Source organism: Corvus kubaryi, unplaced genomic scaffold (assembly GCF_017639235.1).
Source record: "Corvus kubaryi isolate FWS band 111438036 unplaced genomic scaffold, C.kubaryi_AGA036_p1.0 37341, whole genome shotgun sequence".
Classification (NCBI taxonomy): Eukaryota; Metazoa; Chordata; class Aves; order Passeriformes; family Corvidae; genus Corvus; species Corvus kubaryi.
This window is the reverse complement of record NW_024581112.1, coordinates 11,783,245-11,799,309: the sequence shown is the minus strand read 5'-3', so window position 1 is coordinate 11,799,309 and position 16,065 is coordinate 11,783,245. Positions and strand designations below refer to the sequence as shown.

The window sequence follows — 16,065 nt, the reverse complement described above, 5'->3', positions numbered from 1 at the left end:
TTGATTAATTTATGCTAATTTATGTTTATTTTTCTGAATACATAAAAGAAACTAAGAGTGTTAGTTTTTAAAAAAAAACACGTTTGTGCCCAAGCCTTAAGGACAGGCAAAGCTGTGACAAACACTAAACTCCTACATCTTGGTGTGAAAGAAATGTTCAGCAAGGTGTCCACTTGGGTCTGTTTTTGCGGGTGTGCCATTTCATTGCAGTGGGCTGGGTTGCTGCCATTGAAGAAACAACTCATTCAAAACTGAAACCCCATCTGGGAGTAGGAAAGGAATTATTTTTTACACATTGACAGCAAGCAAGAAAAAGAAGTGTGAGACCCTGAGATTTCCTCGTTCCAAAAGCCTGAATGATGCAGTCATTGGAAGAACCCATTTACTCACCACAGAAAGATTGAGGTGGGAAGAAGCCTCTCTGGAGCTTTGCAGTCCAAGCCCCTGCTCACAGTAGGGATAAAAGTGTGGTTGGATCAGGTTGTTCTTGCGTGAAACAAACCTGCCTAAAAGGACTACAGCAGTTTGTTCAAGCAGGCTTTATGTATCCACTCCATTTTAGGTTGTATTAATAATTCAAGAAACCACTTTTAAATGCTGTTTTTGCAATCAATTAAATATTCCATTTTCTAAATGTCAAGTAAAAAATGCTTCATTCACTATTTCCTAACAAAATAAAATGTAAATTAAGTATTTGAATTAATGCACGTTATAACTGTGCGGTGCTTGTACAAATGTGAATAGATTAACATATCTACCTAGTTAAAAAGAGTGCCAATTTTAATGTAAAGTCTATATTTATCAGCACATTCGCATAGTTCTCAGCCAATGACAGTAAACCCACTGAAATAAAGTACAAATGCAGAATGAAGATGATTTAAGCTGTGAATAAAGTCAGCAATTCAGAGAATTTTGGTTCAAATCAGAACACTCTCAGGCACTTTTGTCTGTGGAGATGGACATCTGCACCCTGCTCTGCATAGGCTGGTACCTACAGCCCTTCCCACGGGGTGAAGGTGTCCAGCACTGGGATCTTGGAGTAGTGTTTGGAAGAGTTGGTGCTGAACTGGAAGGGGGTCTTTGCTTGTCTGCTGTGTGATGGTGCTGATGGCTTCGTGGCAGGGCTGTCCCCTCTGCTGGGAGACTCCTCTGGACTGTCCAGCTCCTTGTGTGAACAGAGCGAGTGCTGCCTGTCTCTACCTGCTCCTTTAGGTGTATGTTTTAATAAATGGAGCTATCACACTTCCCTTTGGTGTTCTGTGAGGAATGCGTAACCTGGCACGTCTCAGCGGCTCTGTCGAGCCCTTTCTGAGACCCCCCTAACATCTACACCAGCAGAACTGCTCATGGCCTCCTCCCTAAGCAGCCTGGTGTTTATTTCCTAGCATACATATTCTCTAACATACATACAGGTGGTTTGGGAAGCATTTTTCTATCACCTCTGCTTGCATTTCAAATTATTTAAGACACATGCTTTCTGGGGATGCTACTTAACAAGCCACTGAGTCTGGAATTCACACCTAATCTTTGTGGCCTCTGTCTTTATGGGGTTTTGAGCTGACCAGACATCCTCTCCCTGCCCCCAACCCCCCAGTTTAACTCACTGGCCTGACACTGGGTCTGTGAGCCACGGTCCTGGATTTTCCAAGAGGTTTTCAGACATTGCTGCTGCTGGTGGTGTTTGTGATGGAACACACAGCATGGAAAACGCTGAGAAATAGCTGAAGTATTTCAGGCAACACAAGGAAGAGGAGCTCATCTGCTGAAGGGTGGTCCCTCACAAACCAGACATGCTCTTACAAAGCTAGGGGTTGACATGCAATTGGATAGCAACATGGATAACATGACTCCCGCGAGTCCTTGTCCTGCTGTTACACCTCCCTGCTGCTGGCTCAGGGACTTTGTAGGCCAGGGGCTACAACTGTGTCCCTCAGCCTGCCGGGTCCCAGCTGGCACAGGAACACTGACTGCAGGAAACTCTGGTAACCCTGAAAACAAGGGTGCAAATCTGCTTCACTGCAAAAATTACACCGCTTGTAATGCATCATGGAGGGTACAGCCTTAAAGGTGCCAAGTGAACCCTCAGAAATCAGAAAACACTGGAATTAACATCACCCCCGTGCTCTGCATTGCTGACAACTATAATTGCTTGATGCAGCAGGAGGGAGTAGATTTCCCCAGCCTGCAGCATTGATGCGTCGTGTACAAGGCACTGTTCCTCCCGTCCTCATCCCTCCCCCAAAGATGACTTCTGTTTTGCAGAGACTTGAAATGCAGGTGCCCCACAGCCAGCTGGCACACACCTCATCACACAGCACAGCAGCACCTCCCGCTCTCGCAGCCTCCCAGCCCTGCTGGGTGCATGCCAGAGACTCGCCGGCTTCTACATAGTCTGCTTGTGGACTGTGAGTTTTCTGAAGGATTCTGACAACCTGGAGCAAGTCCAGGGCATGCCACAGTGCATGAGAAGTGCCGAGCAGCCAATCTGTCCTCACATCAGTAAACACCTTTCCAAATAAACAGCAGCTCCCCACAGGCAGGGCTACCAGAGCACCAGCCAAGGGGGACATCTTTGACAGTTCCCCCATCTTTTGCATTCCTTCACGTTTCCTGTTTTCACTTGCCATAAATCTCTTGCTGGCACATGTAGACACAGGCAGTGTAACCAGCACCTGCCAGACATCAGTGACACTATGTGGCACTGCCCAGAGAAGCTGTGGATGCCCCATCGCTGGCAGTGTTCAAGGCCGGTTGGATGGGGCCCTGATCAACCTGGTCTAGTTGGAGGTGTCCCTGCCCAGGGCAGGGGGTTTGGAATTGGATGATCTTTAAGGTCCCTTCCAACCCAAACCATTCTGAGATTCTACGATTCTACGATTCCATGAGTCTGTGACATGCCACATGAGTGCTCTTTCCTTAATCCCACATTTCCGTCAGCCAGTGAGGTCAGCACTGAACTTCTCCGGGAAGCTGCTCAATCAGGGTGACAGAGCTCAGCCCTGGCTCTGTTGTTGCAGAGGAGAAGAGGTGATTAACAGAGCTGGGGATCTGAAGGCTCCGCAATTGTCTAAAATCAGCTATAAGCAGTATGTCTCAAGCTAAGTAATGGAAGATTAGGGACTGCCAAAAATTTGCAAGCTCCACCAGCGTTGCCTGTTTTAACATGAGCAGCAAGAGCTAGCTGGAAAAACTCTCCCGATCACTGTCTTTCTAAAGAGCTGCAAAAACATTCAAAATTCAGTGCTGTTGTTAAATGGTCAGGCTTCAAGCTTCTCAGAAACGCTACTTTCCAACAAGACATCTTAGAGAAAATCACAGCTCGCCTCCTGCCGGGCCCCCCAGAGCTACGCGCTGTTGTCAGACACCTTTTTAACAGACTGCGTGGCTGGAGCGATTTGAGCTTTCACCTTGATAGCCTGGATGGCCACGGGGCACTGCCAGGCGATGTGGCAGCCTCGCAACCGCAGCCGGCGCACCTGCAGCACGCTCTGCAGCTGCTCCATACAGCAGAGCCGCTGGAATCTCCCAGGATTTGCGACAGAAGCGGCTCCTGAAGCAGGATCCTGCTGCGCAGCTGAAAACTTTGCCCGCTTTGCCCGCAGCTCGCCCTTGGTTCCGCGAGGGAGCCGCTCCGCAGAGCCCAGGGGTGACCGGCGGTGCTGCTGTGCCAGCCTGACTTCTGCTTAGCCTGCACTTCCCGGAGCTGCTGTGCCAAGCGGTTTCTTTCCAGCCTGACAGCTGCTCGCCCGCGCTGGTTGCCGCCGTGCCTTTCCCTCTCGCATCAGAAGGTGCCCAGCTGTGGGAGGCAGCGTGTTGGCTTCGATCCACGGGCTGCACTCGAGGGTTGCTGTGTCTGGGCCCTGCACTTCGGGTGTCTCAGCATTAAGAAATGGGCATGGGTGTGGGTCTCCCTCAAAGTCAGTCCTTAGGGCTCTGAGCACTTCTGCACTGGTGGTCCCCAAACGCTTTTTGCCAGCAGCTGTCCTCCTGCTTTTTTCTGGGAAGGCTTTACTGTGCAGAGAGACGTGCTCAGGACACCTGTGCCAGAAGCAGAGTGGTGGTCCCTTGACTTCTCAGGAGTTCAGAAAGTGGTGTGTCTGCCTGGGAGAAATCAAGCCAGCTTTCCACCACATCCTGAAGCAAGCTGGTGCTGGGACACTCCTGGGAAGGCATGGGGTGCTTCTCAAACCCCTGCAGATGGAACAGATGTTGCCTCCTTTCCCCTGCAGAAGAGCATAAAATGATTTGGGGTTTAAGGTACTCCAGAGGTACCACTTTTGGGCTACCCTCAGCCTCAGGTTAGCCTGGCCAGGCCCCAGATGCTGTTGTGCTGTTGCCAGCTGCCACCATATCCCCAAGCAGAGGGAGAAGCTCCCAGTTTGGCTCCCGCTCCTCCTTGTCCCCACCATCCTGGCGTCTCCCCTCCCGGTGAGTGCCCACGTCCCCTGAGCCCCAAACAGGCGTGAGCCCGGGCTCCCGCTGCCCCCCAGCGCCCCTCCCCAGCCCCATGGTGACACCACTGTCGGGTTCCAGTTGTGGTGCCATGGCCAGGGGTTGGTTCCACCGTTGCCAAGGGCAGAACCCGAGTGCACAGACATCCTGCATCTGCCCTGCTCGGTGTGTGAGTGACTCCCAGCTGGCCACCAAGCAGCTCCATGATGCTGAAGCCTGTGGCAGACACGTCACGGCTCCTCTGGCTACTGAGTAAGTGACCACCCTTGCAGGGCCACCTCAGAGCCCGGGGCTGGAGCCCTGTTCTGCTGCTGCCACACACCCATCTCGCACAAGACCACCTGACTTGGCCCACAGGCCATGTCAGCCCTCAGCTCTGCTCGCCCCTGCGGCAGCTGGAGGCTCTTGGAGGGGACTTAGGGTGGGGGACAGAGGAGGGTGCAGAGGCAGCAGAAGAGGGGGCCCAGCCGGAGGCAAAGAGGGGAGGGAGGAGACAGAGGGATGTCCTCCTGGACAGGGATGTGCCCACAGCACACTGCAGGGAGCAGGGGAACCACCACCATTGTGGGTGCCTCTGGAGGCTGGGGCTTTTGAGGGGAAGAATGAAAAAAGCACATATATACCCCCCCAAAAAAAAAAACCCCAAACACAATAAGAAACCACAAAATACCCCAATCCCCCCACACAAAAAGAAACAACAAAACCAGAACACTCCCACCCAGTCCAAACCAAACTCACAATAAAATCTGACTTTGAAAGTTTTTGGGTTTTTTCCTTCCTTTGTATTCTTTTCCCCCCTTTCCCCTGGGGCTCCTGGTCACCTCAGCACCCTGCAGGCAGGAGTGATGGAGGGAGACTTCAGGCCAGCACCTGAAGCGTTTGTCCCAGCACTCTGCTCTGTGCCAGCAGACAGGAGCAGGCCAGCCTGCCAGCTGCCCCTTCGTTGCCACCCGCTGGTCGCTGCCAAGGACAGCGCAGCCCATGCCCGTGTTTGTCCCGCAGGTGTGCTGGCCCTGCCGACGGCCGCCGCTGCTGCGCCGGTGCCCCCCATCGCGGGCAGCCCGCTGTCGGACGGGGAGTACCAGCAGTTCTTTGCGAGGCTGCACCCGCCCTGGCAGGCCAACATGTTCTGCCTGCTGCGCCAGGCGTACGGCTGCCTCAGCCCCAGCATCCTGCACCTGGACCAGGATGAGAACCACGGCGAAATCCCCGAAGGTAAGGGCATCTCCCGCCTCCAGGCGCAGAGCAGCGCGGGGACCCAGCTGGAGCAGCGTGGCTGCTTCTCTGCCCCAAAATGCCACAAGACTGCGGGAATGGGATGGGTTGTTTTGGGTTCTACAGCCCAAAGAGCAGCTTGGAGCAGACACTCGCAGAACTAAAGCACAGCAGCTCTTGTGGCCTCTCTGGGCATCCCTTTCAGTGCTGCACCACTTTCCTGGAGAGAAAAAAAAAAAAAAAGTTTTTCCCAATGGCCAGCCCTAACCTCCTTTGCATGGTTTTTTCAACCCCCATGTGTTGTCTGGCACCACCAAAAAGGGTCGGTCCTCTTGTAGCTTTCCTTCAAGCCCTTGTGGGCTGCTGTAACTTCTCCTCTTCACCCAGATGATCAATCACAGCTGCCCCAGCCTCTCTTCACAGGTCATGGGGCTTAAAGCCACAGCCACTTCAGTGGCCCTTCCTTTCTCCACATCTCTATTGGTGGGCTGGCAAGAGGAAAAACTGGCCACAGTTTTCTCAAGCTCAGTGTAGCTCCTGGTCTCTTACCAGCTCCTTCCAGCTTCATCTGAGGGTTAATGCAGAATCTTGGCTCACGGGCTCTCTTAGGTCTTTAAGAAAACTTGAGCTGATGAGCTGCCTTTTTAAGTGTTTAACATACCAGGAGCCAAGAAACATCCCAGTTCAGAAAGCACCATAGCAACAGCACCCTTCAAATCTCTGCAGTCATATTTTCCCTGCACCCCTGCATCAGAGAATTTAAGTGGTATAATTATATCTGTGCAGCTGAAAAACTTGGGACTACTTCTGTTGTATTTTTCTTCAGAGGGGAAAAAAAATAGGAGCAATTTTCTCATAAAAAAATATGTCTTTATATTTAGATATGAACGTCAATGAGCTGAATGATCAGCCAACTGTGCTTATTGGACTGCAGCATGAGGGCAACTATTTCTTGCTGGTTTCTGCAGCTGTGTTGGGAGAATGAGTCCCACCCCACATCACCAGACCCAGGGATGAGTCCTGTGCTCCTCACTCACTTTTGGGCACCTGCAATCCACGATGCCATGGTGCTTTGTGCACCCAGGGCCTGTCCCTGGTTCCTCTCCTTGTGGTGCCCAATTCCAATTTGCCCAATTTGTCATGTCCAGCCACACTCCCACTGCTGCTGCATTCAGAAACTCCATTGTCAAGAGCAGAAGCATCTGGAAATGCCAGAAGATGGGATAATTTTGCAGGTTGCCCTTTTAACCTTATTTTCTCCCATCCATCAGCCTGATACACCCATCCAGCAGAATTTATTTGCCTTTGTGTTACCCTTTTTCCAGTTTTGGGGCTATTTTGGCACGTTTCAGCCAGGCTGAGAGGTGGAACAGATGTAGCAGAGTGTCTGCCCTCTCATGTTTAGCCTCTGCTGTCCTCACAGAGCCATGGCAGTGCTCTCTACATCCAGATATCCATGAGCATTAATTGTGCCCATTTGGTCACCTTGTGCCTTAAATGAAGGACAGTGTGGGGATCTGGACTGCTCCCTACAATACCTTGTGCTTTAAACAAGGGATGGGGTGGGGATCTGGAGTTTCTCCTACAAGTTGGGTATTTTTCTGGGCTGGGATCATGGTGTATATCTGAAATTCTGCTTTTGATGGTGCAGCTGTTTGCTCAGCACAAGAAGTGAGTACAGGGTAAAGGACAGTGCATGAGCAGTGCAATTTCACTGCTAATGCCCTCCCTCTCAGCCAGCACTTCCCCTGTTCTCACAGCCAGGCCATGCACTCCTAGAGCAGAGGGAGCACAAGGTCACCCAATTCTCCAGTGTTTTCTGCTCTCCTGCATGCCCTTGGCTGTCCTGCAATTGCTGCAGGAAGAGCTGCAGCTCTGGAGTCAGTGTGCCGGCCGTGCTGGTCAAGACTACAATGTATGTGTGTACAGGCACAGGGTTTGCCAGCACCATCCTGGCCCCATGGACCCTCCTCCATCCCCTGCAAGGTTGGAATCAATGTTAAATTATACTGCCTTGAAGAATTTATCTGTTCTGGAGCCATCTGCCTGGAGAAGCTGTGGCAGCTCCATCCCTGACTCAACAAGACCAGGCTGGATGGGTCTTTGAACAACCTGGTCTGGTGGAAGGAGATGATCTTAGAACTTGATGATCTATAAGGACCCTTCCAAACCAAACCATTCTCTGACTTTCTGGTGCTCCCAGGCCTGGTCTGGTCATCTTTTTAACCTATTACATCACTACTTGCCTTTTTTCTCTTTTTTAAACCCAACAAGGACTAATAACAGAAGCATCAGATCCTGGAAACAGGAAGTTTGTCTCTCTGTCATAGGGAAGATAACTGTGTGGAAAAGAGCAGAAGGACAAAGTGAAACCTCAGAGGGTTGGAGGGAAAAGGGATGTGGTGCCTGGAATCGGGAGCTGTAACAGCCCAAGGCTGTGATCTCCACCTGGGGGCACACAGCTTGGACTTGCCCTGCATCCATGGGCCACCACCCGAGAGGTCCCCACCTCTTGGTGCATCCAGGCCTGCCTCCATCCCACATCTCTGTCTGCAGGGCCAGTCTGCAGTGAATTTCCAGAGGTGGTGCAGTTCCACACCTTCTGCCAGTTCGCCCAGTATCGCTGCCTCAAACAGGAGTTCTACGTCAAGGTAAAGAGTGGGCTGTGGGACAGGTGGGGGGAGTATCTCTCGGGAAATGGAAGGGTGAGGAGGAAGGGAAGGTGACATAGTGAGAGTCACTTTTCTCTCTCTCTCCTCCACGCAGCGAGTCCCATGTTCGAGTTGGTCTCTACCAAGCCCTTCCCCGATGGAGCAATCCAGCGCTGTGAACTCCTCGGCAGCGGGCAGAGGCTCCCCTGTCACACAAGGTACGGCTGCACCGAGCTGTGCTGGGCACCCCTGCTCACCTGCTGGTCTCCTGCAGCTGCTCCCCACCCCTGCAGCTTTCTGTCTGGCCTCTAAAAGGCGCCCTCGGCTGCTCCATCTTTCTGTCTCACCCCTCGTAAGCAGGCTTCTCTCTCGCCTGCTGATGCCCTGCCGCAGGACAATGTGGAAGCCCCTCTGAAGTTCTCTCCTGCAGTGTTAGGTCAGAAACCACGGCCGACAAAGCACCCCACAGCCACGCCAAAGGCACCCACACCCTGGCAGAAGAGCAGGAGGACTGCGAGCCCACCAACTCCCTGGGCTGCCACCTCACCTTCCACGGTGGAATCCCCTGATGAACAAAGCCTGAGGGAAAGCATCTGGCAGCTGATCCATTCGGCCCTCTCCTTGGATGCATCCCTGGACACCAAGAGCTCTTCTTGGAACTTCACCACCTCGGGCCCAGGACGCACATCAAAGCCCGAAGTGCCCCCCCGAGGCAGGTGAGAAGTCTGCTCTGTCTGGGTGCCACACGCCATCCATGCAGCGCTGTCCTTGTGCACACTGGACGGCAGCCCCACGGCATCCATGTCCCCACTCGGAGCAGGTGGTGATGTGGGCAAGTGTTCTGGAGCAAGCTGTCCCATCCAGAGCAGGAGTGTACCTGGGGTGCCCCCAGGCGCCCCTCACTCCAGCACAGAGTGAGCAGGAAGAGGGTGATCCAGCACTGTTAGTGCCTGAAAATGGCACTGTCCTGGCATCCTGACCAAAGTGAGTTAAGTCTGGGCCTGAGCTGCAGGCAGGGCTTTGTCCCATGCCTGTGTTTCCCCACACTGTGGCCACCTGCACTATACAATCACCTCTGCACTCCTCCTCCAAACACATCTCCCAGGAGTCTGGGTGATGTGCAGAAATAGTGTCCTTGCAAACACAGGTCCTTGGGATGTGTCCCGCTGTGCTCCTTGCCTCTGCGTGCAACGTGAAGCAGATGGTTCTTAAAGCAGCCTGACCTGAGGAGCGCCCCGAGGAGTTCTCTGTCTTCCCCCAAGGACAGTAGAAGCAGCCCTGGGCTAGGAAACAGCCGGGAGCACAAAGCTGTGCAGGGCCACTGCTTCTCCTCGAGCACATGCTCCTCTGTGCACTCTGGATCTGTGCACAGCTCTTCCAAGGGGCTGTCTGGTTCCCCATTCTGTTTTTGGAGGCAGCAACATGGCAGTTCAGTAGGGGCCCTGCGCCAGGCCAGCTTGCTGCAGTCCTTCCACACACCCTTCTCAGTTCCTCTGGCCTACCGATGCATTAGGAGCTTATGGAGCACGTTGAGCTCTTCTCAGCTGGTCTGCTGAGGATCTGTTTGCCTCCATCCTCAGGTAGCAGGCAGTGGTTAGGACAATAACATGCACAGAAAAGACCTACAAAAGGATATCTTTTGATATTTGATGATATTTGCTTGATATTTGCTTTCACTCAAATTTACTTTTTGATCCTTTACTACCTTGTGGCTGAGGACCACTTGCTTTGACTGACATGCAAATATTATTTTGCTTACCAAGAGAAAAAAAAAAGGTGTCTAGATGTGGTTTTCATGGAGAAGTGATTTTGGTTTCGCTCTCTTGCTGGCCGGTGGGGTTCCTGTAAATGGACAGATTTTGTGCCTGACTGCACATCTGTGGTTTCTCTTGAATGCACTGCATACCAGTGCCACAGTGCAGCCAGAGATTCCACTTCTGCATGTAAAGATGAATTGCATCACGTTGTTAAAGCTGTAACTGCTCTTTTGCAAGCCTCTAACGTATGTCATCCTCCTTCCTAATATTGTAGGAGGCTTGCACTGCCTGGATAAAGTTTTCCTAGTGTATGTGCTCTCAGGCAAAATTGTATTTCATTGAGGATTTCGTTCTCCCTGCCTCTGAAACTGAGCCTTGCTCTGACTGAGTTCTATTGGGATTACTGGGGGACTGCTGTGATTGCAGATGACACTCGCTATTCTGCTGCAGAGTTTCTCAAAGACACTAATGCTGACTGTGTGTCTGTAACTGGCAGCCGAGCCCCATCAATCACGCTAAGCAAAGCTTAAACCTCACTGAGGATAAAAAGGCGAGATAGACCGCGCCTGTCGACTTTGCTGCTCTCCACGTCCCGCCTCCTCTCAGAGGGACTTCAAAGCATGACCTAAAAAAGGGGCAAAATGCCTGGAGGCATTTCCATTCCAGCCAGAGGAGCAGTGCTGGGTGGGACTGGTCGTTGTGCACAGGTGCCATTCAGCATACGGTTTAACACAAGGTGGGCAGGGCTGTGATGGGCACAGATCCCAGAGCTGCATGTCTTCCCTAGGGCCTTATGTCCAGCAGGACATCCATCCTTCTTGTTCATCCCTTGTGGCTTGTGGCAGCTGCTCTGGTAGCTATTCCAGCTTTCATAATGCCTGATGGGGCCAACTGCTGTCTTTAGAGACAGACAGGGCAAGGGTAGTAATACAAGAAGAATCTGCAGCACTCTTCTGTGGTCTTTCTGATAGCAGTGAATCACTGGGCAGGAGGGGGAGATGACAATTATTGCACTTAGCTTCTATTTTTAGTCCTTACTGTGGTTTCTGCCTTATTTCCCAGTATTTCCTCTCCTCGGTTACCGCTAAAGCATGATTCAGTCTTGCAATAAGCTAAAGAGAGCTCTGTAGCCCTTACCTTATAAAGCCCATGCAACATTCATTTTCTGCAGCAATTTCCAGTGTCCCTTTAAAACACCCCATGCTCCAGCTCTGTGTGCACTACCCAGTGATGGGGTTCAGCATTTGGGTACGTGGAAGGACATCAACCTCCCTTCCCTGCTTTTCTGTTTGCACAAAGAATTGCATTTGCCCTTTTTCCCAGGGCTTCCCACTGTTGTGTCATTTGTCAGCTACAATCCCTACACCCCTTTCAGCATCACAGCTGTCCCAGATCCAGATCTCATTCTGTTGGTATTCACACATGGATGCTCAGTTGTGGTTCATGTGAGCCCAGCTTCCCCAGCAGGGCTGCTCCGAGCCCCCTCAGAATCCCTGAACTGTTAGAGTTGGAAGGGACCTGTGGAGATTATCCTGTCCAACCCCCCTGCCAAGGAAGGGTCACGTAGAGCTGGTAGCACAGGATCATGTCCAGGTGAGCTTTGATTGTCTCCAGAGAGGGAGACTCCATGACCTCCCTGGGCAGCCTGTTCCAGTGTTCTGCCACCTTCAATGTAAAGAAGTTCTTCATGATGTTGAGGTGGAACTTCTTGTGGTTTAGTTTATGGCCACTGCTCCTCATCATGTGGCCAGGCACCACTGAAAAGAGTCTGGCACCATCCTGGTGGCACCCACCCTTGGGATATTTATGTGCCATGAGAGATACATACACTCCTGGTGACTTGCCCTCCTCCTTCTCTTCCCACTTTACCCCTCCAAACACTCCTTGTGGTGCTTATCTACTTCAACCCCACAGGCTTTCATTTTAAGGCCAGACCCTTCATTAAAAATACCATCCCCAGAAAAAACACTCTTTTTGACTTATCATCACCCATAACCAGCCCTAGCATGCAGTCAAAGATTTTTTTTCCTCTTTCTGAAGCTCTTAAGAGTGGCTTTTTCATAACTGGTTTTAGTTTCCTGCAGCAACCCCCCTAAATCAGAAGTTACCAAGTGCTGGAAAGCTGCCGTTCGCTCCTTATCTTCTTTTCTGCTTGCCTCAGGTGCTCACTGCACCTCAGCCAGCCAGTATCAGGAAGGTTCAGCAGCTGAAAGCTAATGGCCCAAATCCTTGTCATTTCATGGCGGGAGAGGCGGATGCTGCTCACCAGCACTCTTCAGAGATACCGCTGGAGCAGGCTCTGTGTGTCCTTCCACATCCTGAGATAAAAAGTATGATAAGCTGTTACCTGAAGTTTTCTCTTTTTGCCTTGGATCAATTACTGATCTCAGCCCACAGATTCTTCTTAATGCTGGGGGTTTTTTTCCCATTCCCCTTGGATCCTTGCCTCACAGTCACTGTTGGGCTTTTTCCAGGGCAGTGGTTAGGACAATAACATGCACAGGTACTAAGCAAGGGAGGGATTTGCATTAGGAAATCGCTTTAGATAGACCCATCCCTTTCCCTGAAGCATGGTGAAACCTCTGTGCATCCACAAACAGCTCAGCAGCATGTCAACGAGTGGAGAGAACCAGCAGCAGTGCTGTTATACTCACCCAGAGGTGGTAAATCAGCTCATAAATTGGCAACTGTGAGGCCAGAAAAACTCACAGCAGAGATGGAGAGCAGAGATAGAGGAGGAAAAGGATGTGACAGAGACAGCAGCAGAATTCTTGTAAACTCAGGCGGATGGCAGTTTTCTGGGAGGCTCATCTCTTTTAACATTCAGGTCTAGGAATTGCTCTGACCACGCACCCTGACCTTCCTGCTCAGCACAGGACATGAAGTCATGTCTGGTGAGCCCCAAAGAAAAAAACAGTGCTATGTGGTTGAGCCATGGACTCCTCTCCTAAGAGAAGTTTGGGATATCTTTTTGAAGCACCCCACCAGCTGTTCCTATGCTAAACACCCCAGGAAGAGGCAGTTTGCTTCTGGTTTGAATGGATCTCGCCCCAAATTCCAGTCACCAAAAGTCATTACTCTTCCACCTGCTGACAAGGAGAGGTTCCAGCTGAAGCCCTCCTTGGTAAAAGTGCTGACTGACTGAGTGGGTACCCATTAGGGTGTTTGCTCAACTGAGTGATGCTTTTTCAGCTTCTACCTCTAGGAGAGAGTTTTCCAGGCCTTAGGAAATCTCATCTTCATGATCTTCCTTCAGGTTCTCCACCTCTTCTTTATTTTTCTTTAATGCTGATCTGAAGGTCTCCAAGAAGTTTCAGATATTCTCAGGAAAACTTGTCTATACATGTTAGCCCATGCATGGATTTTAAGAGCATTTTAACATAAGCAGTTGCTGCTCTTCTTACTCTCTGTCAGATCAAAAGTTTGTTTATTTATCACTGGTTTTATTTCCAGACATGAGAAGCAAATATCTAATGAGCATGTTTACCTCTTCTGCATCATCAATGATGACTGAAACCAACCATCCCTGTCTGCTAACAGTTCTGTATCATGTTTACAAATTCCATTGTCCCTAGGAGATGCCAAATATTCTCATTGTTCTGATCCCACTGTCCTTAAATTCTCTACTTTTAGCTACCCGTGTCAGTTTGGAGGAACAGTTAATTCATGGTTAACAAGTTTTTCCCTGTTTGTGTCAAATACTTTGGAGGGAGGCTTAATAAGTGACATCCTGCAGACCCAAACGCGGCTGCCCCACATTCAACACTCAGCAGACATCTAACAAACATCTCCTCACTGTGCACTCGGATGAAATTAGGCAGCAGCTGCTGCAGGGACCCTGGGAAAGCTCTTCAAGCTCTGCTCCTCATCCAGTCCCTCTCACATGCCCCCAAATGCGCACCAACTCCCCTGTGGCCTCTGTGTTACACAGGCATGTACAGACCCTACAGAGAGCCCCATTCCTCTGTGCAGTTTAGCCAAGAGTCCAAGGGTTCTTTGGGAAGGGACTTTTTGCTTTGTTTTGGTGTTGTTTTCAGTTTCTGACTAAAGATGCATCTCTTCAGTTTGTGACAAGGAATGAGATCACTCCCTCCTTCCCTTTCTCTGTCAGCCTTTTAGCCCTGCAGAATGATGAGGCAGTGCTGGTCCTGTGCTATGCAGTGCTGGAGGGAAATTGTCTCTCATCCATGCTCGCCATGGCCTGGAAGGAGATGGAAAGAAGAGTCTTTGGGTTTGGAGACTCGGTAAGGATACCAATGTCCACCTTTGGCCCCCACTGTGTGCAGGCCACCTCCTGGGAGAAGCTGACCTGGGTGACCAGGGGGGCAAGCTCCAAGCCAGGAATACAGGAACTCCTCAGGCACCTCTTTTGGGAGGTTCTCAGTCTCCTGTTCCCCCCTGACTCCCCGCTGCATCCACCCCAGGTGTGTGACAACCTTGGGCGGCACCACATGGACCTGTGCCCCGACTGCGCTTTCTGCTCGCTGAAGAGGGAGCAGTGCCAGAACATGGAGACCCTGAACCGCGTCCACTGCGACTCAGGCAGCTTCTCCACCTACATCAACCCTCAGATCTCAGCCCAGCACGGGAATGCAGAGGGCAAGGTACCGAGCGAGCTGAATGTCCTGCTGCTCCCCAAGGAGGAGCCGGGACTGGGAGTTGGGGAAGGGGAGGAAGAAGCATGGCTCACTTTATCCCACCCCTTTGCAGTCCAGGTCCTCACAGACCCTGGAAGACTACAACATAGACTTTTTGAGAGGGATGAGGCTGGAGTACTGGTGCAGCCGTTTGGCCATCCATGGCTGTAAGGACCCTGCTGTCACCCTCTGGCTGAAGGCAGAGTACGACGCCTTCCAAGACAGGGATGGCTCGAGAAAGGTGGGTGAGCACCAGTCAATGTTCCCATCCCTCCTTCTCCTCTTCTCTCTCTGACCTTCATTCCCATGTCGTCAGATCTGTGACTCGAGCGGAGTTCAGCATCCCAACTACTGCATGTTCAAGAGCTACCAGTGCCTCCTGAAGAGCATCCACAACTACAGGGTGAGAAGCAGCTGCGCTGCCTTTTGCACAGTCTGCCCTTCCACAGCTGGCCCCTCTACAGCCAGCCCTGAGTCCCTGTTGGACCCACTGGCCCACTGCTTTTCCTTCTAGGACATAATTGGGTGTGTTTGGGGGAGGGGGGAGCAAATAGCGAGCCCAGTACAACTGGGATGTCATTGGTGGGTGAGACTTGCAAGGACGATGTGGGGGGTGGTATCCCTGTATATCCCTGCAGGGCAGGATCTCCCCCATCTGCTGGGTGCTTCCTAGGCAGTAACAAAACCCCAAATCACCAGAGCAGGACAGAGGACTGGCCTGTATCCTAGCAAACACACAGTTCAGCTATCAGCTGAACCACTTCCCACCTGGTCCTCCCCTCTTCCCCCTGGTGCCCCCATCATCCCAGCCTCCAGATGCCATCCACCACAGAGGTCTCTTTCCTTGGGGAAGGATGGGCAGTGGTACCACTCCTGCGAACTCAGGCTTTCCTTGCAGGTGATTCGTGTGGAATGCCAGCATAACAAGACCTTCCGGGTGCTGAGTGTGAAGGAGGGAGACAAGGAGGTGCAGCTGTGGCAAGAGAGGTTCCAAAGCCTCTCCAGACAGCAATCAAAAAATGATTAAAGTTTGTAAAGACCTTCAAGATAGTCAAGGCCTTTGACCAAATACCACCATGCCCACTAAACCATATCACAAAGTGCCATGTCTACTTGTTTTTTGAACACTTCCAGGGGTGGTGATTCCACCACTGCCCAGGGGAGCCTCCAATGCCTGACCACCCTTTCAGTGAAGAAATTTTTTCCTAATATCCATCCTGAACCTCTCCTGGCATAGCTTAGAGCCATTCCCTCATGTCTTGTTACTGGTTGCCTGGGAGAAGAGACCAACCCCCACCTGGCTACAGCCTCTTTTCAGGGAGTTGTAGAGAGTGATCAAGGCTCCCCTGAGCC

The 16,065-nt window shown here is 51.5% G+C and overlaps 1 protein-coding gene across 2 annotated transcripts; it reads left to right on the top strand.

Moving 5' to 3' along the window:
• Positions 1 to 4,585: 4,585 nt before the first annotated feature.
• On the top strand, positions 4,586 to 15,813 carry LOC121666181 (acrosin binding protein). 2 transcript variants are annotated; one of them, XM_042031392.1, is made up of 10 exons: positions 4,586 to 4,704; positions 5,455 to 5,667; positions 8,224 to 8,318; positions 8,434 to 8,536; positions 8,755 to 9,034; positions 14,187 to 14,319; positions 14,500 to 14,679; positions 14,786 to 14,953; positions 15,029 to 15,115; positions 15,611 to 15,813. In XM_042031392.1, exons 1-10 carry the CDS (start codon positions 4,656 to 4,658, stop codon positions 15,737 to 15,739), a joined length of 1,437 nt encoding a protein of 478 aa, XP_041887326.1. In that variant the 5' UTR covers positions 4,586 to 4,655; the 3' UTR covers positions 15,740 to 15,813. The 2 variants fall into 2 exon arrangements, with proteins under 2 accessions (XP_041887326.1, XP_041887325.1); XM_042031391.1 differs by lacking the exon at positions 4,586 to 4,704 and having other exon boundaries at positions 5,255 to 5,667.
• The last annotated feature ends 252 nt before the right edge of the window (positions 15,814 to 16,065 follow it).

Excerpts from the sequence above, each read along its gene's own strand:
- LOC121666181 (XM_042031391.1), top strand. The coding sequence starts at position 5,298 with ATGGAGGGAGACTTCAGGCCAGCACCTGAAGCGTTTGTCCCAGCACTC. Across the intron at positions 8,319-8,433 it reads AACAGGAGTTCTACGTCAAG|CGAGTCCCATGTTCGAGTTG; the intron begins GTAAAGAGTGGG and ends TCCTCCACGCAG. Across the intron at positions 9,035-14,186 it reads GAAGTGCCCCCCCGAGGCAG|CCTTTTAGCCCTGCAGAATG; the intron begins GTGAGAAGTCTG and ends TTTCTCTGTCAG.